Source organism: Elephantulus edwardii, unplaced genomic scaffold (genome assembly GCF_000299155.1).
Source record: "Elephantulus edwardii isolate Elephantulus edwardi_28Jun2011 unplaced genomic scaffold, EleEdw1.0 scaffold00106, whole genome shotgun sequence".
Classification (NCBI taxonomy): Eukaryota; Metazoa; Chordata; class Mammalia; order Macroscelidea; family Macroscelididae; genus Elephantulus; species Elephantulus edwardii.
This window is the reverse complement of record NW_006399856.1, coordinates 9238172-9265724: the sequence shown is the minus strand read 5'-3', so window position 1 is coordinate 9265724 and position 27553 is coordinate 9238172. Positions and strand designations below refer to the sequence as shown.

The 27553-nt window shown below is 37.4% G+C and overlaps 1 protein-coding gene and 1 pseudogene across 4 annotated transcripts in view; both read right to left on the bottom strand.

Moving 5' to 3' along the window:
- LOC102869210 overlaps positions 1 to 5865 on the bottom strand; it is a 62785-nt pseudogene extending 56920 nt beyond the window's left edge.
- ERBB4 (v-erb-b2 avian erythroblastic leukemia viral oncogene homolog 4) overlaps positions 1 to 27553 on the bottom strand; it is a 1418810-nt gene that overhangs the window by 341008 nt on the left and 1050249 nt on the right. For all 4 annotated transcript variants that reach the window (XM_006891926.1, XM_006891927.1, XM_006891929.1 and 1 more), the window contains exons 17-19: positions 25036 to 25168; positions 19252 to 19374; positions 12522 to 12620 (exon numbers count right to left, since the gene is read on the bottom strand). In XM_006891926.1, the coding sequence (XP_006891988.1) occupies positions 12522 to 12620; positions 19252 to 19374; positions 25036 to 25168 (355 nt within the window). The remainder of the gene's footprint in view (positions 1 to 12521; positions 12621 to 19251; positions 19375 to 25035; positions 25169 to 27553) is intronic.

The following is a 27553-nucleotide window of genomic DNA, read 5'->3' as shown; positions in this document are numbered from 1 at the left end:
TGCCCATAAATAGATGGGCTGATTTCCGGGTTCTCAATTCTATTCCATTGATCTATGTGTCTGTCATTGTACCAGTACCATGCTGTCTTGACTACCACGGCAGTGTAGTAGGATTTTAAGGGAGGCAAGGATTCTTAGGCTTCCTCTGACATACTTTGGTCATGTTGTAAGGAGAGACCAGTCCTTGGGAGGGTGGAAGGATGGCGCAGGAGGGCAAGGGCCTCTAGGAGTTGGACTCATTCAGTGACTGGGGTAATCGGGATGGGTGTGTCGGAGACAGTGACATTGGCCCAGGACAGAGCAGAGTTTAGGGCTGTTGTACATAGGGTCGCTATGAGTTGTAAGCAACTCGACAGCACATAACAACAACAACAACAATAATGCAATTCTAGAGGAATTTTATGTTTCAGGATAAAAGAAATCTCACATTCATGGTCATTTGATCAGCTTCCATTCTATTTCCAAAGCTATAAATCTCTGTGGCAGGAGACTGATCATCTTTTTTCTTCAGAGCAGGTAGTGGATTTGAACTACCACAGAAGCATGTCTTTGGTGTAGCAGTACAACTCTCTATGAACTATGCCACCAGATTTCCTTAAAAGAAAACAGTGGCTATAAATTAGATTAAGGATCATGGGGCTTAAAAATAAACCAGACCTAGTTATTGATTGACTTGGCTAATAAGGGAAGTTGAAACAAAAATGAGTGAAAGGAAAGAAAATTAAGGAAGTCATCAGCATTTCTATAAGATTTAGAGCCAGAATACACCTTACAAGTGAGGCTGGGGAAACTTTGTCTCATTTACTTTGGGCCTGACAGCTGGAGGGACTAATCCCTGGAGAAGGACATCATGCTTGGTTAACTGGATGATCACTGAAAAAGACAAAGACCCTTAAGGCGATGAATCAAGGTAGCAGCAGTAAAAATGGACTCTAACATCGCAATGACACGAAGGATGGTATGACACCTGTCAGAGTTTTACACAGGGCTGTCATATGTCAAAACTGACTGGATGGCATGTCACAACCACAACAACTATAAAAAGTGAGGAGAGCAAACGGGAGGCTATTTCCATAATTCAAGCTGAAAAAATTGATGGCTTCGGTTAACGTGTGACAAAGGAATATGAAGAGATGGAAATGTTATCTAAATGCATGCAATCACTGTATTCTTGAATTGGAAGTTCATGGTGTAAAGGAGTGTTGCAATCAAGAATTAGTGTAACTTTCTCAAAGGACAATAGGTGGAGAAAAATGGCATTTAAAGATAAAATCAGAGTCTGGAGAGCTTAGAAGAGACGATAAAGAACTGATTCTGGGTATAAATTATTTGAAATGTTCTTGAGATTACAAAGTGGCAAAACCACGGACAAAGGTGATATCTAATTCATAAAACCAAGATGTAAATTTATGGAGTAATGACATGAAATATGAGGATGAAATGTGAATAATGAGATGAAATTTGAGGATATAAAAATAATATTATCTAAATGATGTATGTAGATTGAGAAGGGGCCTAGAACATTTTCTGAAATGCTTCAATAGTTCTAGGATTGTTTGCTGACAGTCTGATCTCAAAAACCAAGAAAGCTGAAGGTTTTTCTCAGAGGTGAACTGTATCTGTGGAGCATTAATTTAAGTTGGCTGAAGAAGAGTAAGATGTGATGACAGGAGGCAGGATAGGGATAGTGAAAAATGGAGAGACAGTGAAATAGAGATGTCTGAGAGATAAAATGATCCCTAAGACTGTAAAATGGTACAACCACTCTGGAAGGCAATTTGATGTTTCCTCAAAAAGCTGAACAAAAAAATTTCATATGGCCCAGCTCTTCCACTGCTAGGAATATACCCCAAAGAAATTAGAACTGAGGCAAAAATAGAGATTTGTACACCAATGTCCCATTATCAGCATTCTTCACAATCGTAAGAACCTGGAAACAGCACAAATGTCTAACCACAATTGAACGGATTGAGAAACTGTGGTACATTTACATGATGGAATACTATACAGCACTCCAGAGCAAGTATTTTGAAAATGACTACATAACTTGGGAGAGATTAGAAAACACTATGCTGAATGAACTAACTCAGTCTCATAAGGACAAATACTGCATATCGCCATTGCAAAAATAGAAGGATAACTAGTAAAACATATATGAAGACACAAGAGTGAAAGGGTGGAAATCATATGGTTACATAATTTCGTGGGTGGAGGAAGGGGGGTAAAGGAAATGTGAAAGATCTGGTGGGGATCTGGAAAGACAGGGTAAGGGTAGGGATAATTCAATGGTGATTAATTTTATAAAACATAATAAATGGGAATGATTTTATGAAATGCAATGTGAATGAAGGATAGTCTGAAACACAATGTGTATAACTTTGTAAGCAAACCAATATAAAACATTTTTTTTTTATATTTCCTTAAGTGGGCCTTAAGGAAATTAACTGCAACGTCAGGAATGAAAGAATGGGTTGTGTTTGAAATCGTGGTTTCTGATATGATACTGTTCTGCTGATGACTGAGTTTTATTTAGCGAACAGGACATGAGCAAGGACCAGTGAAATGAATCAAAACAGAAATAATCTGCTTTTGTTTGGGGAACATTTTTTTTCTTTTAAATAGAGCCTTTGGAAACTCTGGGTCCTATTTCTAAAAAAGTTTATGTACTCTCTTTCAAAGAATTTTTTTTTTAAAGCAAAAGAACTAACCAGACACTTTCTTAGTTTATTGTAATTTCTCTTAAGATAAAAAGGTTGGTTACTTTACTTTTCAAGCACATGTGTTATTTTTTTTCTTTTTTTTAAATTAAATTTTTATTTTATTATTTTTGTGTGAGTGTACCGTCAAATCAGATCTGACTGGTACAGGAGGAGATTGTCCCTCCTTCCCCGGCAGAGCATCTGGTGGATTCGAACCGTGCGCCTCTGCGATTGTAGTTGCAGCTCCTCACCACTAGGCCACCAGAGCTCCCCTACATGTGTTATTTTTAATCATCTTATGACTGCCTAAGTAACTGATCAATAAAAAAGCAATTCTACATTTATTTACACCTGAAACTGGTATGTCCATATACACATGATGATAAACCTGTATGAACAAACATGTAAATAGAGTAAATAAATTTAAAAAGTCTGCTACTAATATAGGATCTAAGGGCTACTTTTAACTATATTAAGAAGCTCTACTTTAGACATATGTCTAACAATGCAGGGAATGCCACTTGTGAAGGAGTAGCTAGTTGTGTCACTAATCCAATGACTTCCCACTTTCCATGATTCAATTTCACCAGTGGGTCCTATACAGAGTCATAAAAACTGAGTTACAAACTACTTGACAATAGTGAGAATTATATGAAAATGTTGCTCAAAATTAAGGTTATGAAACAAACAATATTTTAAAATAATTTTGTGATAAATATAAATGGTATTAGTGAATTCCTTTTTTTTTTCTAATCTCACGAAAATGAGATCAAGCAGGTAAGAAGTCAGCCAACTTCCACCAAGCTTTTGAATATCATAAGGGCAATACAGAGAAGAGAAATACATTTCACACGGACATTATTTAATAACATTTTAAACAATAGCATTTCATTATGGTTCAGAGATAGGAAAACAATTTACTCCGTCCTCTTTTAGTCAGTTATGATTGACTTTAAATCCTTGCTTTTATTGTTCAGTTCATGCTCTTTTTATCACTCGCTATATATCTGAGATCTGGACAACAAATTAGGATAACAGAGAAGAAATGATGCCTTTGACCTGTAGTACTGGCAAAAAGTATTAAATCTCCCGTGGACTGTCAAAAGAACAATCAAATATGTCATGGAGAAAGTGCAGCCAGAATGCTCCTTGGAGGCAAAGATGACAAAGCCACATCTCACATACTTTGTTCCTGTTGCTAGGAGAGGTTAAACCTTGGAGAGGGACATGATGATTAGAAGGTGGAAGGTTGGTGAAAAAGAGGAACACTCAATGAGATGGATTGACAGAGGAAGACTCTCAATGAGACAGAGTGACACCCTAACTGCCGCAATGGACTCTAGTGATCAGAGATTATGAGGTTGCCATGGGACAGTGCAGGGCTCATATCTGTCATATCTGTCGTTTACAGGGTCTTTGTAAGTCATACTCAAGACTACTGCACTTACTGGAGGTGTCATCAAGTACATAGTGACCCCTATGCACAACAGATCTCGACCTTGCTTGATCCCTTGCAATCCTCAAATCATCTCCCTTTTGACAAAGCCCACTGTTACAGTTTCAGTTCGCATCATGGAGGGTCTTCCTTTCCTTCCTTGACCCACTCCCTTTCCAAGCATGATGCCTTTTCCAGTCACTGGCCCCTTCTCACTTCCTCATCTCTACAGAGTGCTCTGGCTTATTTAATTCTTAAATAAGAATTAGGAGCTTGTGTAAAAGTAGTAGCCTCTCAGTTACAGGTTAGTGCCATCGACCTTAGGGACTCAGACCATATTCGTTGCTATACTTATAGGTTTTGAGAGCCCATTATTCCAGAAGCAGGTGACCAGTCCTGCTTCTTTGCCTATCTCAGTCAGGAAACTCTACTGACACCTGCTCATTCCTAGTGACTCTGTTGGTATCTGAAATACCAGTGGCATAGATTCAAACATCATACTGACACTCAAACCACCCTGGCTTGACCAGCTGACAGAAGAGTGATCGTATGCTTAGATAATCTATCAATCATGTGTCTAGATATATTTAAGAAACATGTCTCCTAAGGTACCTTACTATGAATCCTTAAGGTAGGCCATTGAAGAGAATGATATAACAGAATTTAAGAAGACCCGGGTAAGCACTAAATAAACTTTATAATCTGCTCAGTCACTGGGATTTAGGATAGTTAAAGAATGATCTTCATTCCAGACATAATTTTCTCAAAAAACCAAATATTTTAAACAGAACATTTTAAAAGATATGCCTTTCTGAGGCAAATGTGCCCGTCCAAGTTCATGATCTTCAGGTCCTCTTATCCTTCTCAATAACATCATCTGTAGGTTTGTGTCCTGCTTTATTTGATGGATTAACAAGAACAAAAACAAAAACCATGCATATTCCCAAAGAATCAAAGCTATCTTAAATAAGATTTAGGTGCTTCTGTAAAAGTAGTAATACATATACATGTGGAAATTTGGAGTAATTTTCTTAATGCTATTTAATGTGGGAATGAAGAATGCACTGGTTATTCAGCAGCAACGTGTTATTATTGTCATTACGAATGCATTAGATGAATTCAGGTGAACTGAGTTACAGATCTGTGACCACATTGCTTTTTCTTGCTTTTAGTGAAGCATTAAATAGAACCCCAAACATCTTCTATTTATTTCTTGCCTACGATTAAAACTCTTAACAAAGTCTTGAAGTCCTCGCCTTTGCCCTTGGATATCAAGTAAAGTGTGTGACATAGTGATAAGTTTTTGAATATGAAGTGGCTGAATTCATGTTATATATGATAATAATCACTATAGAATAGCTGATATATCTAATAGTATTTTGGGGTGTTGAGAAAGAAAAGGGATCTAATGCTAAATAAGAATATACTTTCTATGGTCTTTGCAAGCTTCCATTTCCTCCTATATCATGTACACACATATATGAATACACTCATGCACTAGTTTTACAAGAGTCATATATCTTATTTTCTTTTGAAGATTTATCCTTCAAAGATCTATTACAATATTATACTAAGTGTTTTCCATTGTTATTTTTCTTCATGTGACGGGTTTTCTGAAGCCTTCGTTGCCACCTTTAGCAGAGAGAACAGCTCTCCTACGTTACCTTCAGCCCAGAAGTTTTCAAGCAACGGCTCACCATATCCAGAGTAGACCCTTCGGTCCTTCTCCATGAGAGAACTAACACTGAGGTGTACGTCTTAAATTGGCAGCTAGTAGAACCACTTCACTCCATCCTAACAGGACCTGGCTCAGTTCTCTCCTTATCTCATTGCCCTACTAATGTTTTCTTCCCCCACAAAAAAAAACGACTTCAGAAAACTCCTTGTTTCAGGGTTTACTCCTACTCAAGGAAAAAAAATCTAAACTAAGATATATGTCAAATGCATAACTGTTAACTAAGTTCCTTGAGAATATTTTAAATTTCAACTCAACCTGTGAGTGTGAATGATAAGTAGCTTTCAGATTTATATCCGCCTTTGTATTGTGCTCTTTGTTGCTCAAGTAGTTGTAGAAATAAACATATATAAAAGATGAGTTGAAAACGTATGTAGGAAATGTTTGCATATAAAATTGCAACAGCCAATTAAAAATGGGGAAGTTAAAATTCATTTTGCCAGCTAAACTGTGTTTCAATTATTTCAACGGTATCATTCTACTGTTTTGAAAGAAGTCACCGAAAGAGTAGGACATGTTTCTAGCAGTGACTTACTGAAACTGTGTAGACGGCCGTCCATCAATGTGTTATGTTTTAACCATCTATCCACAAGGTAGAAAGGGAACAGTCAAAATATTATCCCTACGATTTTTTTTCAAACTTCTAAAAAGAAGAGACTCCTTAGTTTAGTGGTTCCCCAATCCATTAACCATCTAGGAAAATGACTCCTTTCATGGCTCCATCAGAGCCTCATTTAAAATTCAGAGGAAATCTGAGACTTCAAGCTGCCAGCTCCAGTCCTGTTTCCATGGGGACAGACTTTAGATGAGGTTAAAAAAAAAAATAGAAAAAACAAAGATGGGGTTAGGAGCTTTCAAATAATCATTCAAAATCATGATGAGGTTTTTAGAGCTTCTTTCTTAGGTGATTATTTTGTAGCCTCTTAACCCCATTTTGCCAGTATGTTTCCATGGAAATATGACAAAAATGGCTGTCCAGAATTTCCAGCAGAGATTATTAGCATTCTTGTGAATTTCAGCTTTGGCATCCATCTGAGCTGGGTACAATCTCTTTTTTTTCTCAGTGTTATATATTAACCTGCAATGTTTCTACTCATTGTCATTTTTTTAAAAAGACATACTGTCTTAAAATGTAAAGGACCACTCCCTTTACAAATTTATAGCTATGATTGAAATAGAAGAGACGAATTATGACATTACTGAAGAAGGTTTCCATTTTAAATTATTTCAGGCCATGTAGCTACTGAGAGGGTAAAAAGTTTTCAAAACCTACAAGAGGAAACATGATTTAGCTTGATTCACTGTCATCTGGGTAGGTGTTAGTACATATATAAACAAAGGTGTTATTCAAAATATCTACCAGCTGGATAAGCACACACCAAACCAAAACTCCACAATCCTGACTTTGGTGATCTTTGGGATCTTATAATCTTCACAGAAGTAGAGTGGTTCCTCTTTGTCCTTTCTAGACCTGCGGTAGTGTTGTACGTGCCGTCGAGTTACCTGCAACTCATAGTGACCCTACGTACAACAGCCCTAAACTTTGACCTAAACTGTGCCAATCTCACCATCTCTGACACACCTACCTACCGCATTCCCCCAGTCATTGAATCAATCCATCTCATTGAGGGTCTTCTTCTCCTGCGCTGTCCCTCCACCCTCCCAAGCATGACGTCCCTTTCCAAGGACTGGTCCCTTCTTGCAACATGTCCAAAGTATGTCAGACGAAGCCTCAGAATCCTTGCTTCCAAGGAGTAGCCCAGCTTCACGCTCTCCAGGACAAACCTGTTTGTTTCCTAGCAGTCCATGGTATATTTAATATTCTTCTCCAACACCACAGCTCAAAGGCATCAATTCTCCTTCTATCATCCCTTGTCATTGTCCAAGTCTCCGATGCATAGCAAGTGATTGCAAAGACCATAGTGTGTATCAGGAGCACCTTAATCTCCAGACTGGCATCCTTGCACTTTAGTACTTCAGAGAGGTCTCTAACCACAGACTTTCCCATCACAATATATCTTTTAATTTCCTGACTGCTAGTGTCAAGAGTGTTAACTGTAGATCCAAGCAAAACTGAACAATCTCAACCTCTTCACCATTGATTATGATGATGCCAATCGGCCCAGTGGTGAGAATCTTTGTTGTTGTTTTTTTTATATTCTCAAGCCATACTGAAGACTGCAGTCTCTGACCTTCCACAGCAAGTGCTTCAGGTCCTCCTCAATTTCAGTCAGCAAGGTTGTGTCATATGCATAATGCAGATTGTTGATGATTCTTCCCTCCTAGATAACCTGTTCTGCATAAAGATTGAAATGTTATGGAGACAGGATACAGCCCTGTCAAACACCCTTCCCAATTTTGAACCATGCAGTGTTTTCTTGCTCTGTTCTGATGACTGCCTCCTGATCCAAGTGTAAGTTTCACATTAGCACAATCAAGTGTTCTGGGATTCCCATTCTTCTCAGAGTCAGCCACCATTTATTAATGATCCACGCAGTCAAATGACTTTGAGTAATCAATGAAACAAAGACAGACATTCTTCTGGTACTCCTTGCTTTCAGCCAAGATCCATCTAACTTTATCTACAATATCCCTAGTACCCTCATCGAAACCCAGCCTGCACTTCTGGAAGTTCTCTGTTAATGTGCTTTCTAGACTTAGTGGATTCAAACCACCAAACTTTCAGTTAGCAGCTCAGGACTTAAGAAACAACCTCACCAGGAAAGGAATCCGAGTAACAGCTTTCATCAGTTCATTACTCTACAATAACCAACAATAACGTCATTAACTGAAAACTCAAATTCATTGCTTCTGAGTCAGAACCAACTCCAAGTTAAGCTTCCAGAGGGTTATAGAGGCTGCAAATTGCTTAAGAGGAGGCAGCTCCTGTTTCTTCCAGGGAGCTGCTGGTGGAGTTGAACTGCCAGAGAGGAGTGACTTTGGGGTTAGTTAGCAATGCAACTGCTGAGTGAGGGCCTAGGTCACTGGTTGTTGTTGTGATGTGCCATGGAGTCAACTATGACGCATAGCAACCCTATGAATAGCAGATATGAACCCTAATCTTTAGAGAGCACCAGAGCTCTCTAAATTACAAAGTACTCAAAAAAACCAAACAAAATCAGCTCATTATTATTGAGTCAATTCTGGTTCATAGAAATCACAATTCATTGACTCGGCACATAGGGTTTCAAGGCTAAAATCGTAAGGGGCACAGACTGCCTCATCTTTGTACAGTGGAGATTCTGGTCAATTCAAACTGCCAAATCCTTTGGTTAGCAGCCCATTACTGAGCCCCCCAAATTATCAGCGCTCTGGCCCCACTAAGCATAGACACATATAAGGTAGAGAAACTAAATCTACAGTCCAAGTTCCTGTAAAATTTACAAAAGAGCTTAGAAGACAAACTGTGTAGAAATATATAACAATACATCTTAAAAAAAAAGCGGGGAGGAACCCCCAAAACAAAACTCACATATAACGCCAAAGATAACACTAAAGTACATATACTTGCATTCACTTTCATGTGAAGGTCACTTAGAAATCACAATCAATCTTTTTGTTCAAGACATAATGCAAACAGATGGGGAAAGAATGTACCAAGATCTTTGATAAAATCCTCAGCAAAGTATGTCAAATATAAAAAATAAGTAAATTAAACAAACAACAGCATGCTACACGGAGGGTTTTATTCCATGCTACCCTCTGAAATTTTCTGAATAGCTCCATCTCTTTTGCTGAGGGAATTATTATTATTATTATTATTATTATTATTATTATTATTATTATTATTTTATTTATTTTTTTTTTTGCTAGGGAGAATCTCAGAGTTCTGATTGACCTTCAGAAGGACTTCTCTTCTTTAGAACATTCTTATTATTCCACAAATAGAGCTTTGTACCTAGAAGACCTTCTCTGAATTTGGATTTAAGAAAGTAAATTTCAAGGTGTGAATTTCTGGCTCAAGTAAGTTCCTAATTTAAACAGAAACTAACTTACTATGTAAACTCATTTTGATTGACATTTCCACATAAATAGATCCTTGTTGCTGTGTGTTATCTAGACAATTCTGACTCATAGCTGGTCTGCCTTTCAGAGTTTCCTATGCAGAGAAGTGTTGATGGTGCAGTCAGGAGTGTGTGGAGCTGCTAACCAAAAGACCTCACGTCTCATAGACTCTTGACTCTGTCAGTTCTAACCCATCAACAGTTCTGAGGGAGAAGGATGAGCAGTCTCCTTTAATTTAGACGTACAGCCTCAGAAACCTGAGGAAGTGCCACTGTGTGGGTCACAATCAATTCAACGGCGGTGAGTTTCAAGTCTGTGTTTTTAAATCTCTATGAAGGTGCTGGATTGGACAATGCTTTGCTCTGGTATATAACTACAAGCTGGAACCCTGGAAGTGACTTGACAGCAACAACCACAATCTCCATGGAAGCGGATTATGAAGTCATTTTTGTATAAATCACTGACATTTCAGTTAGCATCCAAGTACACAGTCATTGTGTATCACGTTTCATCAAATAGATCATAGCCACAATAATACAGAGCAGTCAGGTTCATTCTTAAATATCATGAATCTTTACAAATGCAAGTGAGAGAACCAAAGGTGGTCCACACCCCAGCTCTGCAGCTCCTTTCTCGAAACAAAAGGTTAACGGAACACACTCATATAAGTTTTGTTTGTTTTTCTGTGGCTGTTTTTCTAGTACAAGGGTGGAGTGAGTAGTTGGGACAGGTAACACATCCTAGCTCATTTAATCTACATTTCTACCATTTTTTTAACCTCTGTTTTGTTTCAATATCTATAACCCTCCTTCTTTTAATCTCTACAACTCTGGTTCAAGAAATGTTGTTGTTGTTATGTGCCATCAAGTCGCTTGTAACTCAAAGAGACTCTATGTACATCAGCCCTAAACCCTGCTCTAACCCTTGCCAATCTCACTGTCTCCAACACACCTATCCCCATTACTCCAGTGATGGAATCAATCCATCTCATCGAGGGTCTTTCTCTCTCACACTGTTCCTCCACCCTCCCAAGCATGACGTCTCTCTCCAAGGACTGGTCCCTCCTTGCAAAATATCCAAAATATGTCAGACAAAGCTTCAGAATCCTTGCCTCCAAGGAGAGGCCTGGCTTAACCCTCTCCAGGACAAACTTGATTGTTTTCCTAGCAGTCCATGGTATATTCAGTACTCTTCTCCAGTAGTCTCCTTCTATCATTCCTAGTCATTGTCCAGGTCTCTGAAGCATAGCAAGTAATGGCAAAGACCATGGCCTGTACCAGGTACACCTTTGTCTTAGTTCATGAAATAGCTTGTGGAAATTAAATGAGTTCTTTGTAAATCATTGCCAACAGTGATGACATTCAGTAAACACATAAAAATACTACTGTGTGTTTCTATTATCATCACCACATGGTTTTTCTGATGTCATTTATGGTAACTAATTTTAATATGTCCATTATCTCTGATCATTAACTACATATCCAAACAACTTCTCTTATTTGTCATATTGCGTAGCTTGTGTATTTCTCTGAAGCTGTAAGCTTTGGCAATAGAATTTCAAGTAACAGAAGGGTCACTCATCATGGGCAGGCTCCACGGGAGTTTCTAGGCTAATACAGGATAAGAAAAAAGGTCTAGATATCTACTTCTGAAACATTAAAATGAAACATAGCACATTTTCTGACTTTGCTTGGAGGTGTTATATATGACATATCACTCATGCAAGGAGAACAAATGTACATTATTTAAAATGAATGACCCTGGAGGAAATAATGCTGAGTGAAATATCTCAGTCACAAAAGGACAAATACTGCATAGTGCCACTGTTGTAAAATGAGACTGACATTGGGGTTGGAGGGGAGTCTGAGAAAGATGGGATACATTATGCACACTGCATTGAAACATGTGGGAAGCTTAATATCAAATTTAGTATTACTAATAAACCAAAAGCTATTCCTGGTAGTCTGTCTCATTATTAATAATTATAAAAATACTTTGCCCTCAGTCTGTAACAGAAACATATGAGAGAGAGAAAACTGTTTAAAAGGGATTTATGATTCGGTATTATTGTCATGACAAGACTCCAGAACAAAGGCTGCATAGTGGAGTGGACTTGGAGGGAGGGATTATATAACAGTGAAAGAATTTTTTCGTTTTCAAAGAGGAGAACTAACTGGAGGGGTGGGGGTGGGCAGGAAGGAAAGCGCAACAATGAATTAATGGAAATCCAAAATCTCTGTAAATTTTCATTAAAATTAGTAATAATAATAAAAAAATTTTTGAAAGAATAGGAAAACATTACCTGAGTTATGACAGAACAGATAATTCACCTGAACAAATTGTCAATGTCTCCAAATTCCAAAGACTGATTCTAGCATCCCCTCTACATAGCTGTGAATTAGAGGTCATTCCAAAATTGTTATAGAATGAGAAGAAGTCTTCGAACATTGATTTAATGATAAGATTATGAGTTCTTAACAGAAGAATATTTGTAAATTCTAAAACATTTCCCCCGTAAAAGTTTCATCCATTCAATTACAAAAGAAACACAAAACAAACAAACAAAAAAAACACACACAACACCAAAATTAAAAAAAATAAAAATCCAAACCAAAACCCAAAAACAAATGTGGGTGTCTCTACTTACATCCATGAACTCCACATTGGCTTTTGGACCTGTTGTTTCATTGAGAATCTTAATAGCCACAGGGATCTTCACTGTTTCTCCTTCAGGTACCCAGATGCCCTTTGAGAAAACATAATATTTTAAATCTCTACTAAAATACATGACAGGTATACCATAAATGATATCTAAAGGGGCAGTACAGGGCAAGGTTCCAACCTGTTGTTCACAGGGTTAGTATGAGTTCTAGTCAACCCAATCGCACGTTAGCAACAACAGAAACAGCAATCAATCTATGACATCCTTAATAACAATCAAGGAAGTATATATTCTTATATTAATTCAAAGAACATTTACTAAGTACTTTACATGTGATACAACTTAACTGGAAACATTGATATTTGCTTTGAAAATTTGCAGATAAATCATGCATGCATTATACTTGTAAGGGAACTCTGGTTTCTTAGCAGTAAGGAGTTGAACTGCCAACCCTAAGGCATGCAGCTTGAATCCACTAGCTGCTCCATGGGAGAAAGTTGAGCAATCTCTTTTAGTAGATATTTACAGCCTCTGAAAAGCAACTGGAGGGTCAACTATGAGCTGGCTCTCACTCAACAGTACGTACACGACCAACAACATTATACTTTCAAGATACTTATACTCCTGCAGATTTGTTTGTATGCTCGAAAAGACTGAAAAGTGAAGAAAGACTTAGGACAAAAACATGATGCTTGGGAAAGTAGAGGGTCAAGGAAAGAGAGAAGACCCACAAAGAGATAGACTGACACAGTAATTGCAGCAATATACTTAAGCATATTGAAGGTTACGAGGATGCCACAAGATAAGGCAAAGTGTTGCCTGTTGTTCAGAGGGTCTCTATGAGTTATACTTAACTCAATGACGCCTCACAATAACAACAGGTAGAGCATGTATGATTTGGATGTTATAAACTATTTCTAAGACTCTGGGAAGGCTCTTTTTGAACTGCAATTGCATCATAGGTAAATTAGAAGATTGGGTTAAGTATTATTAGATTATTCTTTTTGGTTCTAATATCTTTTTATTCAAATTTTAAAAAGCATGAAAACGCAAGCTTTTAAACTTTAGTACTGACAGATGATCAAGACTTTTCATAAGTGCTGTAGAGCATTCAGTTCATATTCTTTTATCTGTGTCATTAAGTAGTATATGTGTGGAAAGGTTTTCATTATTTTTAAAGTAATGCAAAATATTTCTTTATATTGGACATTGCTAATTCCCCCTTCACATCATATATATTAGCAGAATATCTGAACAAGATGTATTAATTGGAATATACAAGATCAGTAGACTCTAAGTAAAGTACATCATTAAGCTAAATACAATTTCTTCATAATCTGAATTTAAATATTTAAATAAGGATAATAATTTTCATAAGAATTTCAGGGATTCATAGATTATCATTTGTTGTTATGTGCCATTGAGTCACCTGAAACTCATAGCAACACTATGTATAAGAGCTTTGAAGCCTGTCCTGTCCTGAACCAGTCTCACTGATTGCGACACAGCTACCCCCATAACCCCGGTCACTGTTGTAATATGTGGTCTTGAGAGGAAAACAAAAAATAAAATCTGAAATTTTATTTCTTATATGGAATATCAAAAGAGATGGATGGTATTACTTAAATACCATTAAAATAAAAGGTAATGTATTACTTTAAATAAATAAATTAAATTCAAACTCATTGCTATCAAAGGTTATCATAGCTGTCCCTCTAGCAGGTTTTCAGAGTCTGTAAATCACATCGGAGGAGAATGTCTATCTTTCTAATGAGGAGCAGATGGTGGATTTGAACTACCTACGTTTCTGTTAGCATGACAACAACTTATACACTACATGACAGAACTCCTTTTTATTCTTAAATAGACTTTTTATTTTCTCTCTTGATTGTATCAGGTGACTATAAAATGATAAAAAGCATTTTTTTCTATATATGTATGTATCATGTAATCCAAAGAGTGTCTTTATGTAGATATTATTTAAAAATGATAATGAGAAAATGTGAAAAATATATTTTCATCATTGAAAGGCCTAATTAAAAGTTTACTTTTTCCCAAGAAGCAGCCTTGGGTAATCTATGTCATTATAAAATATCAAAATTTTGGTGTAATTTTAAAGAATTTTCTCATGGGGAGTATCTACGATAATAGAAAAAAAATGAGCTTCTAAGTATTCAATGAAAAAATCTCAGAAGAGGTTAATTTATAGGAACTTCATACCATCATTAGCACCCTGAAGTTTAGTTGAAAGTAAAAATAGAAATCCAGTTTGAAATTATTTATACTACATCGTAAAAAGTGTCTTATTGACACAGTGGCCCCACAGCAATGGGCCCAAGTGCTTCAGAGATGGTGAAGACGGCACAGAATAGGAAAGGATTCAGATCTGTTGTCGCCAGGGTGGCTATGAGTAGAGCGTGTCCTAACAACAACAACAAAGGTCTGTTCCTAGGTGTGTCTTTAAGGCGTGTGTGTGGGCGGATCAAAACAGGTGCATACAGTTCTCATTTAGCCACTTTATTACAAAGGCAGTTCTGGCAGCAAAGGCTGCAGAGAATTTTGCTGCTGACCTAGAGGCATCTCTGGTGGTTCCTCTGCACAGGCTGCTCCTTGGGAGCAGAGGGACAAATCTCCTCTACTGCAGTTTAGAGCATGGAAAGCCAGTGGAGGGCCTGCTACGAGCTGATTCTGATTCACTGGCAATTGATTTAGTTCCAGAAAAGGCTCAGTATATTTTCAGTGCTTTTAAAGCTGCACATGCAGCAATAAAGTGACTGAGAAGAAACAAGCTGTTGTCTGTAGAGGTTAGTTCTCTCATTTCAGCTCAAAAGTTCATTGCTCTTAAGCTGGTTCCAGCTCTTGGGTTACCAGCACAACTCTCTAGATTATACCACCAAATGAGGCCACATTTATATAACATTAAGGAGTAAATATAAGTTGACATTTAGTCAGATGATCTTTACCAGAGAATTATCTGTATTCACTAGTTAATAAGCCTGACTAGATAAAAATTGTTCACAGCTTTAGTTTGCTTGGCTCCACAGTCAACACTCTCAGCATCAGTAGCCAGGAAATTAAAAGGCGCATTGCCGTGGGAAAGTCTGCTGTTAGGGACCTCTCCAAAGTGCTGAAGAGCAATGGTGTCTCTCTGGAGACTAAGGTGGGTCTGATACAGGCCATGGTTTTTGCTATCACTTGTTATGCATCAGAGAGTTGGACAATGACTAAGGAGGATAGAAAGAGAATTGATGCCTTTGAGCTGTAGTGCTGGAGAAGAGTATTGAGGGTACCGTGGACTGCTAAGAAAACAAACAGATTCATCCTGGAGAGGGTTAAACCGGGCGGCTCCTTGGAGGCAAGGATTATGGGGCTTCGTCTGACATACTTTGGACATGTTGTAAGGAGGGACAGGTCCTTGGAGAGGGACATCATGCTTGGTAGGGTGGAGGGACAGCACAGGAGGAGAAGGTCCTCTATGAGGCGGATTGATTCAGTGACTGGGGTAATCGGGATGGGAGTGTCAGAGACAGTGAGATTGGCACAGGACAGAGCGGAGTTTAGGGCTGCTGTACATAAGGCTGCTATGAGTACTTAACACTGCATATCTCCAACGATGGTGAAAATGTAAACAAATAATTGCCCAAGCCAATTTGCATTTCTGTGGTCAAGAATAATCCTTTAGAATATAAAACAGTACATCTCTGTAACAACTGATTAACATGACCATTAACCACACACAGACTAAGAATAAAATTATATCATACACAGGTACAATATACCTATGGAACTTGCAAACAACTCTCATTTAGAAGTAATTTTAATAAATGTGAAACACTAATGGACAATAGTAAAAATGATTTCTTCTACTAAAGATTTATTGCTAAATCTCTTAATGGGAATTATTAATAATGGGAATATTCTTAAATTCTAAATTCTTCAGCTCCACTGAGATATTAAATAGCAATGAGACCTGAGTTATAAGATTTTTCTATGGTTTATAATAAAATTCAATTTCCAGACCATATCATCTTAAAAGATATAAGGAGTTTATACTCTAGCAAGGAACAATCCCAGATTGTGTTATCTTAAAAAGCAAAGTTTGTTAAAACATTTACATTTGACCATTTATCTCTGCTACTCTCCTCCAGAGACATGCAAATTTGCTCAATTGCATTAAACTTTGTCAATGTGACACAACTGATAACAGACAAGAAACTTAAGGGCAGGAGGCTCTAATAACCAGTTTTCTACAGAGCTTTCCCACGGCTCAGCACAGAATCCTCCAATTATATTAGGGATATGGAGAATGGAAGCAGTTATTAATGTTTAAATTTAAGATTCAAATTTCATGAATGAACTCTTAAGAATTTCCTTAATACCATTTTATCATCGACATATATATGATTTAATTAACCCAAAAAACTACTTGATATCATTTTATCATAGACTATATAAAGATTAAAATTGTTAACTACAAAAACAGAGCTCTAATGCAGTGGTCAGTAGGACTGTCTCAGGCTGCTTCTCTCTGGTCATTTTAATCCACCCACCACAGTCATATCTTCTAAAATTTAGAGCCTCAGAAACCCAGTGCAAGACGAGCCATTAAGAGCCCTACAGAGAGCTCTGAGGACAGTCAGTTCTGACTCAAAGATAATGAATGAGAGTGATAAGAATAAAATTAATGCAATTAAACAGATTGAAATTTAAGTACACATAAAAATGCAGTGTGGGTATACTCTTTATAGAATCTTGTAACTATGGGAAAAGGGCAAGTAATATTTCTTTGAATCTGTAAAGAGTTTGAAGCCCAGAAAATTTTACAATTAAGCTGTATATAGTTCCTGGGCAAAGTAAGTGCTCAGTTAACAGCTGTGGGATTAATAGAAAAAATATGAATTTTGTTAAAAATGAGTAAAAGTTTGAACAAAACTCCTGCATTTTGAGTTTATAGCTGTTTTTATTTTAACAGGGCTCTTTTGGACACACTTGAGACAGAATAAAAATTAAATTAAGGCTACTATTTTTAGGAGTTTGATGCCCTAGTGGTGAAAAGCTGTGCTGCAATGCCAAAGACATGAAGTTAAAGACCACCAGCTTCCTCACGGGAGAAAGATGAGCACTCTCCTCTCATATGATTGATTAGCTGCCTCTGAAAACCCGCTGGAGGGTCAGCAATGGGTCAGCTTGATGGTAAACAACAACATTCTAATTTTTAATATGTTCTATTAAATGAATCATTTATTTAAATAAAAAACCTGAACATTTTAAAATAGAAAATCTCCAAGATTGAATGTATTTTAATAGATATTCATAAAAATTACAGGCTTGCATATAGTTTTGAGAAATATATAAAACTGCAAAGTAAATGATGAGAATTGTAGTAATGGAGTGTACAGGAAAGATTCAACTCAGATTAGTTTCCTATTCCTGCTATGTTCCATTAACATAAATATCACCACAATTAACCTTGGGTCTGGCCTCTAGATTGGTATTGCCATTAAACTAAATAAGTAAACACTCAAATGCCAACATGAGAGTATTTTCCTTCCAGAAATATTTCACTTATTTAAAACCCATGAAGTCACCCTTCCCTTCTGCCTGACCTGAATTTTAAATATCAAATCACTTCTTTAGTTTGCACATAATGGTAAAGCTATCATGACTATTGACATTGCCTACTGAATTATATGTGTAACAGCAAAAGAAGCAATGGTTTTAAGAACTTATCATCTTCCTTGGGTCAACCTTGACTCAAGGCCACTCCATATGTCCAGGAGTAGGCACGTACTCCTTACGGGGTCTCTCTGACTCTATCTCTGTCTTCCTCTCATTGTCATTTAATCAGAACTGACTTATATATAACCGTATAGCTGGTTTTTAAAGCCAGTAAATCACACGAGAGGAGAATGCTTGTCCTTCTTCCAAGAATAGCTGGTGGATTCAAACCACATGCCTCTGTGTTGGCAGCACGGCTCTTTACCCACTAGGCCACTGGAGCTCCCTATAGGGTTTGTAATGGCTGATTTTTCAAATTGCCAGGGAGGCATCACCTTTGGGCTAGCAGCCAACTCCCTAAGGACCGACCACACCATCAGATTTCTGTGAGAGGTTGGCAGGACTTTCTTCTGAGGAATCTGGTGGTGGCTGGGAACTGGGAAACCTTAGGTTACAATTTGCATTACTTGGGGGCTAGTCTAACAAATAGTCTTATCCTTTCTACATATCAGCATATTTGTGTGGATTTCTAAGAGTTTAAGGTTCTAAGAGGAAAGGCTTTGGATACAGAACAAAGGAGAGAAAAACAAAAAGCAAGGGATTATGACATTTAGCACTTGCATGTCTAGGATTTTATGGAGCACTGTGTAGGGGGAAGGGGAATACTAGGCTGAGTTTGGGTGTAATGGTTAACGATAGCGCTTTTCCAAAAGGAAATTATATTTAACGGGGTTCAGAAAGGCTTCCAGAGAAAGAATTCATTCCACTTTTGCTTTTTACCAGCATTCCCTGGCTGCCTCTCCTTACTGTCCCAGCTAGCTTGTTCAATAAAAATTAATGAATATAATTTTGCAGCTACTTCTCCATACAGTAAAGGTGTTCCTCTCCGAGTACTACAGAAGAAATTAGGTTGTCTGCAGTACTAATTGGCTATTATAGAAACAAGTTTGAAGAAAAACTTGGAAAAAACTGAAGGTATGCATTACTTCTTTCTTACCTTATAAACAGTTCCAAAAGCACCAGAGCCAAGTACTTTGACTCTCTTGAGCTCAGTTTCTTTCAAAATTCGGAGTTGAGCCTGATTGGGTGCCGTACCGCTGGGAGTTAAGGGTTCGACCAACTGCAAAGCAAAAGAAATGAAGGTTAGGGAACATTCAGTCCAGCCTTATCTTTATCTTATTTTCAGATCTCTCTTTCTCTCTCACACACAAAATATACAAAAGCACTTTCTCTCGGCAAACAATTTTGTGATGTGGATCGCTCACTATCCATTGATATAACTGATGTGTGACTGACTGCGTTGAGATTTAGAAGGCCAGGGGCTCTGAAGTATATTTAAAAAAATAGAAATAAAACGCTACCTTCTTAGTATTTAAAAATCAAGCTGGAAAGCCAGGATCAATACATGGGGGGGGGGGGATTGTAAAACTACGAAAATGGCAAACCAAGCATAGTGCTTCTAAGATTCTAAGACTTTAATGTGCATTACCAATTACTTGGGGCTCTTTTTTAAGCATACAAATTTATTCATCACCTTGGGGACATCTGTTCTGTTGTTCTCAGATGCTTTTGAGAGGAGTACAACTCACAGTGAGCCTAAGGACAATCGAGCTGAGTCCTGTCCTATCCTGTTCCATTCTCATCACTCTGACACACGTGAGCCTGTTTCTGCAGCGACGTGTATGCAATTTTACAAACCCTCTGTGATAATTAAATATGATGGTGATCCTTGACCAAAGTCTAAACAGCAAAGACCAATGGTACTTTCTAACTAAAAAAATCTAAAATTCCATGTGATTCTAGATTATAGGTGAATGCGATAGAATGCATAGAAGTAATCTCTAAGGAGTGAGACTTGCTAATGTTGGCTGCCCAAGTAAGAAATATTTAAGACTTTCCTTGAAGTAAGGGGCATGAGTTGACATGGAAAAAGGCATTGTTCCTGCGAAGAACGTCATGAACACAGCATCAGGTTGAAGGGAGACACAACACAATGTAGGACATGTTGAAAGGGTGGAAAACATCAGGTTATGGAATTTGCTGGTATGACCAAAACTTGTAAAACTAGGCTAGTGGTTGTTTGAAGTAAGATTTGATGGGAGGGTGGAGGGACAGCGCAGGAGGGGAAGACCCTCTATGAGGTGGACTGATTCAGTGACTGGGGTAATTGGGATGGGTGTGTCAGAGGCAATGCGATTGGCACAGGACAGAGCAGGGTTTAGGGCTGTTGTACTCAGGGTCGCTATGAGTCGCAAACAACTCGACGGCACATAACAACAACAACAGCCACATGGTGGATGAATGAACAGGGGAACCATATATAAATGGATAGCAATCATTTGTAAATGGGGCGGGGTGGGGGGGGAGCCTTGGTTAAAAGTTTCAGGTCTTCTTTACACTTGAAGAAAAAGACAAGTGACTGAAATAGTGCATAATTTTAAAAAGTTAAATAAATGAACTAAACTTTAAACACAGACAAATGGCCTGTTTTTCTGAGCATAAGGAAATAATTAAGGGCTACTCCTACTCAAATTGTCTTGAAACCACCACAGCATTTCAAAATGTCTATTTACCAGGCTAAGTGTGCTGTGGTCCTCCAGCTTGGGTGTTATTAACCTGCTTCTGTGAACACCACGGTCCACTTAATTAGAGGAACGGTCTTGAGTGTGGCTAAATGTAGCAACAGCAGTTAGATTAGGAAAAACATCATAAAACTGATCAATAAACTTGGGCTATTTTCTAATAATTTTCTAACTCTCTGGCACATTACAGATATAGAATCTGTAACTCTTCAAAGGTAGTATTTTGTTTCTTGAGTCATAGGATTTAATTAAAATATTGATTTACACTGCATCTCACTAAGAGTAAATGGGAAAAGACATCATTTCTACTTTTAAACAAGAATAAAGAGTAGTAGAGTAAAAACTGTTAGGGGAAGATGTATCAAATTTAAGTGTACATCAACAACATGCCTGGATTTACATATATTTTATCACTATTAAGGCAAATTTCTAGCCTCAGCATTTAAAGATTTAAATTGAATCCCTTAAGGATTACTAGTCTATTTAGACGATGACAGAAAAACACCAATTTTTTCCTTTATTGAGAGAAAGAAGTAGATCCTATAATTCTTCAGCCTCCAAATAGAAATGAGTTAAGCAATCTGTGTTATGTAAATCTTCATATAAAACATAGAATGAGCTGCCACAAACCAACCAGAATGTTTTCAGTGATAAAATATCAACATGAAGAACAACATTCTTAGAAAGAATCATATAAAAATAGGAAAATAATAAAATTTAACAAAAGCATGTCTTTTATGGCAACAAGGAGCTTTAATTACAGTGAAAAGAGAAAATTTCTCTTAATTCATTTACCTAATTGTCCGCCACTGTTTCAAGCCCTCCACTGCTCTCCAACTCTATCTCATTTTTCACAATTCTGTCACTGACTGCCCTGAGCTGGCCATGAGGGAGAATTCTATACGCCTCCAGCATCGAGCCCAAGTGAAGCTATGCACAGGCAATCCTGTGCTCAGTCCAGACTTTAACTTTGACGGGCAACGGAATGAGTGATCATGTTCATCTTCTGCAAATATTTAGCTTATGTACAAAATTCAACTGTGCTTTTTCACACATGTAGTTGACGAAATTATCTATGTATGAACTTGTTTGCAGATGAGATACCTAATTATAATATCCACCCTTAGAAAGTATTTTCCATAAGGTAGCTTTAAATAAATGGAAAGTCCCATCCCTGTCAGTTTTTAGGGGAAAACTCAAACTGTCATACTTGCAATAAGAGGAATAACAAAGCCAGTGTAGTACAACTCTTAGAACCGAATTTCTCAGGAAGGTAACATATCTCCCCTTATTAGTATAAGAAGAGGTAGAATGGGTGGAGAAAAAGGGCACAGTCTTTTGTAATATTTTGTTTTCCTTTCTCGTGTACAAGGCATCAGTGAAAATGACAAGTTTGCATGCTAGAGACCTCAGTTTGGTAACATAAAAGAAGGGATGATAATCTATGGGTACTTAACCATCGTCACAATAGCCATCATGCATATAACACTGCATATCCCATAAATTGTATTGCAAGGTCTGTGTGATTTCAACACTAAGCTTTATCCTTTAAGCTCAACCTTTCACTAGTGATGTGATGAGATCAATGATTTCTGCTAAAATGGCCCTAATGGAAGCATATACTAGTTGTGTATTAGTCTTTAAGAAGTCCTAGGGACTGTACTAGGAGCTTGTATGGCACAGTTCAAGGCAGATGCACTTCTAGCTCAACGTGGTGCTTCTCTGGTTCGGATCCACCAGAGCTCACGAAAGGAAGATGAGTAGTCACCCTCATGTGATAAACGGTCACGAGAAAAACCACTGCTGTGTCAGCCATGAGTGGGTTCCGACTTGACAGCAATGAGAGAGAGAGGTCATGAAAGAGAGAAAGCAGCTGTACTGGGCTGTAAGTTGGTCTGCTAACTAAAGGCTGGCAGTTTCGCTCTATGACAAGGGAGCTTCCTCCCACAAAACGGAAACCTGGTGAAGAGCAGCCATCAGTTGGGATGGGTTTGATGCTAGTAGGTTTCATTTGGTGTTTGGCTGTAGCTGAACCAGAGACTCAGAAGTGGTGGAATCGAAAATTCAAGAAGTTTCTCTGGTTAAAAAAAAGCCAGATACAAGTCAAATGAGAGAGTTATCAATTGAGTACCCTAAAAAACCCAAACAAACAAACAAACAAAATCCCTGTCTTTTTATCCAATAGAATAATTAATTTAATGTGTCCATCTCCCCTTTGACTAACTTTATTATAGATCCTTATTATTTTATTTCATAGATTATGAAATAGAAACTCTCAGAAGGATACTGAATAGAATTTTCAATTGAATTTCAAAAAATACAATCCTTCTTAAATTTGCAAGTGTAATAAAATCCGAAAATACATCTTATTGGTTTGTTGTCGTGGTCTGTAGAGTTAGAAATGACCTCTAGCTGGGTAGGTGGTTTTTCAGAGGCGGTTAATCACATGGGAGAAAATCGCCCATCCTTCTACCATGGAGCAGCTGGTGGCCTAGAACCTGGTCCCTTCAGGACTGCAGCACAGTTTCTTGCCACTAGGCCACCAGAGCTCCCTGAAGAGAAGAAAGATCATATCTGAACAACAGCACTTCTCAATGAGACAGTGCACAAAAAATGCTGGTGAGGGTGTAGAGAGACTCAAACTCTCACACACTTCTGTTGGTGACATAAAATTGTGTGACCACTTTGAAAAGAAATTTGGTACTTCTTTAGAAAACCGGAAATAGAAATATCATTTGATCCTGCAATCTCATTACTAAGAACCTATCACAAGGAAACATAAGCTGATATACACACACCAATATTTATTGCAGTGTAATTTGCAAAAGCAAAGAGTTGAAAAAAACCACCAAGAAAAGCTGCACTGATATTCCACAGACAAGCACTTTGAATCCATCAGTTTCTCAATGAGAGAAGCATGACAGTCACATTCAGTGGGCTTTACTTCCTCTGAAAACCCACTGGAGGGCCAGCTGTTGGCTGGTTCTGACACAATGGCACACAGCAACAAACAAGAAACTATTAAGAATTCACAAAACATGGATGAATATAGCACAAGTTGTGCTGAGTGACGTTAAGTCAGTCACAAAGAGAAAAATATATCAAAATATTACTTTTATATAAGCTAAGGAAATGTTTGGCACCAACAGTAAAGATGTGTTGCAATTGGGAACAAGTACTGTCAGAGACCATTTCAAATAACTGAGGAGCAATGATGTCAGTGTGAAGACTAAGGTGAACCTGATTCAGGCCACAGCCTTTTTAATCACTTCCTATGCATCTGAGAACTAGGCAATGAATAAAAATGACTTGAGAAGAATTAATGTTTTTGCATGATAGTGTTAAGAGAAGAGTGCTGAGTACTCCACGGACTGTCAAAAAACCCTCTAAAAACAAAACAAACAGAATTTGGAAAAGTGCGGCCAGAGTGCCTCTTTGAGGCAAGGATAGTGACGCTTCATCTCACATATTTTGGACAGATTGATAGGAGGTGCTAATCTTTGGAAAGGAACATCATCAGTTGAGGGTCAGTGAAAGAGAAGTCTTACACTCCTAATGAGACCGACACAGTGATAGCAGCAATGGCTGGAGAATGTCAGAGATGATGAGGATGGCACAGGATAGGAGATGATTCATAGGGTTGCTCTGAGTCACCTGTGGCTTGACGATACACAACAACAAAAGCAGGAGATACTGGGGGAATTCTGGTGCCTTCATGGTAAGAATTGTGCTGTCAACCTACGGGCACATGGTTCGAATTCACCAGCTGTGAAAGATGGGTAATCTTTTCCTTCACAATTTATTGACTGAAAAATCCATTAAAGAGTTAAATAAGATATGCCTCTCTAGGGAGAGTTGGTTGCCACTGGATAGTATACAACAACAACAACAAGAAGGAAAAGATAGAATCAACATTGGATGATTAACAGGGTGAGAAAGGGGTGTGAAAATTAATAAATGGATAAAGTGAGTGCAAAGAAAGCCAATATAAAAGAAGGGGATGGCTAGGCATTGTAATGAATTCATAGAATTAAGCAATGATAACTGATGTCACAATGAAAACGAATATGAACTATATGAAAAACTAGTATGATTTGGAAGTCTTCATTCGAATAACTATTCTAATCACACACGTACACAAGAAGTCACGGTCAATTCAAGAGTCTCATAGAATAAGAAAAAAGAGAAAGCTCACTCACCTCAGTCTCCAAGAATCTTCTCAAGGCTCTTTTCTTTTTGATGCTTTTCCTTCTAACGTAAACTGCAAAGGTCAGACCCATAATGACCATGATGAAGAGCCCACCAATGACTCCGGCTGCAATCAGGGGCGTTCTACCAACCAGAATGGGAAAAAAACACCAAAACAACAACAACAAAAAAAAAACACCCAATTATGAAGGGCGAGAAAAGGAAGGAGCAATTGCACATGACATTATCCACATAGCATAAATTGAATGAGTTTGAAGAAACACAAACAAAAATGCATTTGGGCTGTCACAAACCTTTTCCCCTTGTAATAACTAAAAAAACAAAACCAAACCCCAAATCATGCACATAAAACTAATCTTTGAGGATGACAAGCCACAACATGCAGTTTGATGGAAAATTAGGTGAAAAAGAACAAATGTAAAAATTTTGACATTGGAACATTTTAAATTACTTTATTTTCAATTTTGGTTTAAAAATGAAAACCATGTTAAAACATACTCTACTAATATTGCTGTAATACAGTATTAATTTCAGCTTTTTTTTTCTTAAGAAGATTTTCTCAACAGTGGCAATACTGACATGTTGGGATAAATCCCGAATTTTACCCATGAACTAGATCCTCTCATGAAATAGTTCATAAAAAGATATAGCACCAAAAGGAGATTTTTAAATTTCTAAAATGCTTCTCTATTTTTATTAAAGATATAAGTTTGAAATGGATCACTTTTTATTGCTTTCTAAATAAATTATCACTCCACTCAAACAGTAATATTTATGGTTTAAACTTCTTGTTTTACAGCAGTATAGTGTCTATGAAGTTTCTCTGGTCCAAGCCCTGTCATATATTAATTTCACATGCCAAGTAAATCGCTCAGGGCAAAACACCTAGGATTTAACCTAATAAATATTTGAGCAAGAAGTCATGATAGCTATCAAAGCTTAAAAAAAAAATTCTCTGTACGCTCATGCTTTCTGAAAAGCATTTTAAATCTTATATTTCTATTTATAGAAGAACCTTCTCAACTATATAGTTACTTTTTCTTATGCGGGACAATTATTTATTCTCAAAAAATAATTTTTTTTCTCAAAAATATCTGAGGAATGATATTGGATAATCCTAAGAAGGATGGTAAAAATTTAAAGGGCTTTTGGAAAAAATAGAAAGTTGGGTAAACTTCTTCTATAAATGTAGAAATGTAGTCCTTTAAAGAGTATAATCCTATATAAAACTGCAAAAAGTTGTTAAGAAATAGTTTGCTTCTAGAGAGCACAAAGGAGTATAACGTATTGAAATGTTGCTATAATTCAACAAGATTTTCCTGGGTGGGGTTTTTTAATAATATAAAGATCTAAATTAAGAAAATTAAACTATAGAATTAATACAAGATCATTGTTTTCTATTGTTTGTACATTTTCATTTTGAGCATGCAACTTAAATACATAGTTTAGGGGGACAAATGGATTTTCAACTCAAGGTATAATTTTTAGCTCAGGTACTCAGAACATTCCGGAAAAGCACTAGTTTTTAAAGATTGTATTTATGTTTTCTTAGCTTATGTTTCCTGCATGGAAATTATCTATGTTTAAAAACAGTGCAATATTTTGGTACCGGTTGTGCTACAATCTAAGCTTTCTCTGCTTATCTATTTTCTAAAATCAAGTGGCATGCATTTAAGAAAAAAATGTTCATGTCAATGTAAATGAAAAGAAAATGTTCTATTTATTTTCTTTTTGACCATTTTTCAAAATATTTTCCAATAGAAAAAAAAACAAGCTTCCTAAGTCTATCTTCTTTTCAGCTATTGTAAGTGGAGTTCTGGTAGCAGGGTCCCTTACATAACAGGCTACCAACCTAAAGATTAGGAGCCCAAGTCCATCAGTGGCTCCATGAGAGAAAGGCAGGCAGTGTCCTCCCAGAAAACTTACGTGAGGTCATTCTACTTTCGACAGCTGGTTTAGAGTTTTGACTTTTAATCATGACTACTTACATTCATTTGGTAATGAAAATAAACCAGTCAAAAACAGAATAGAAAGTAATTTTTTTTTTTTTTAGGGAATTCTGGTGGTGCATGTAGTTTGTTGGGAGATCTGCTGCCGACCCTAAGGCTGAGCTTCTCTGGTTCCAAGCCACTAGCAGCTCTATGGGAGAAAGAGCCTCTTCCCAATCAACATACACTCTTGGAAAACCAATGGAGGGCCATCAACTCACTGGCAATCAGAGAGAGAGAGAGAATGAATTAGCATCTATTTTCAACATTTCTCCACAGTAGTTTCTTTGGGTGATGCAGGTTTACTAATTGTTTTTTCTTTTCTTGTTTCTTTGCTATAATGATTGTTGTTGTTGTTGTTGTTATGTGCCGTCGAGTCGTTTGCGACTCATAGCGACCCTATGCACAACAGCCCTAAACCCTGCTCTATCCTGGGCCAACTACACTGCCTCTGACACACCCATCCCGATTACCCCAGTCACCGAATCAATCCATCTCATAGAGGGTCTTCCCCTCCTGC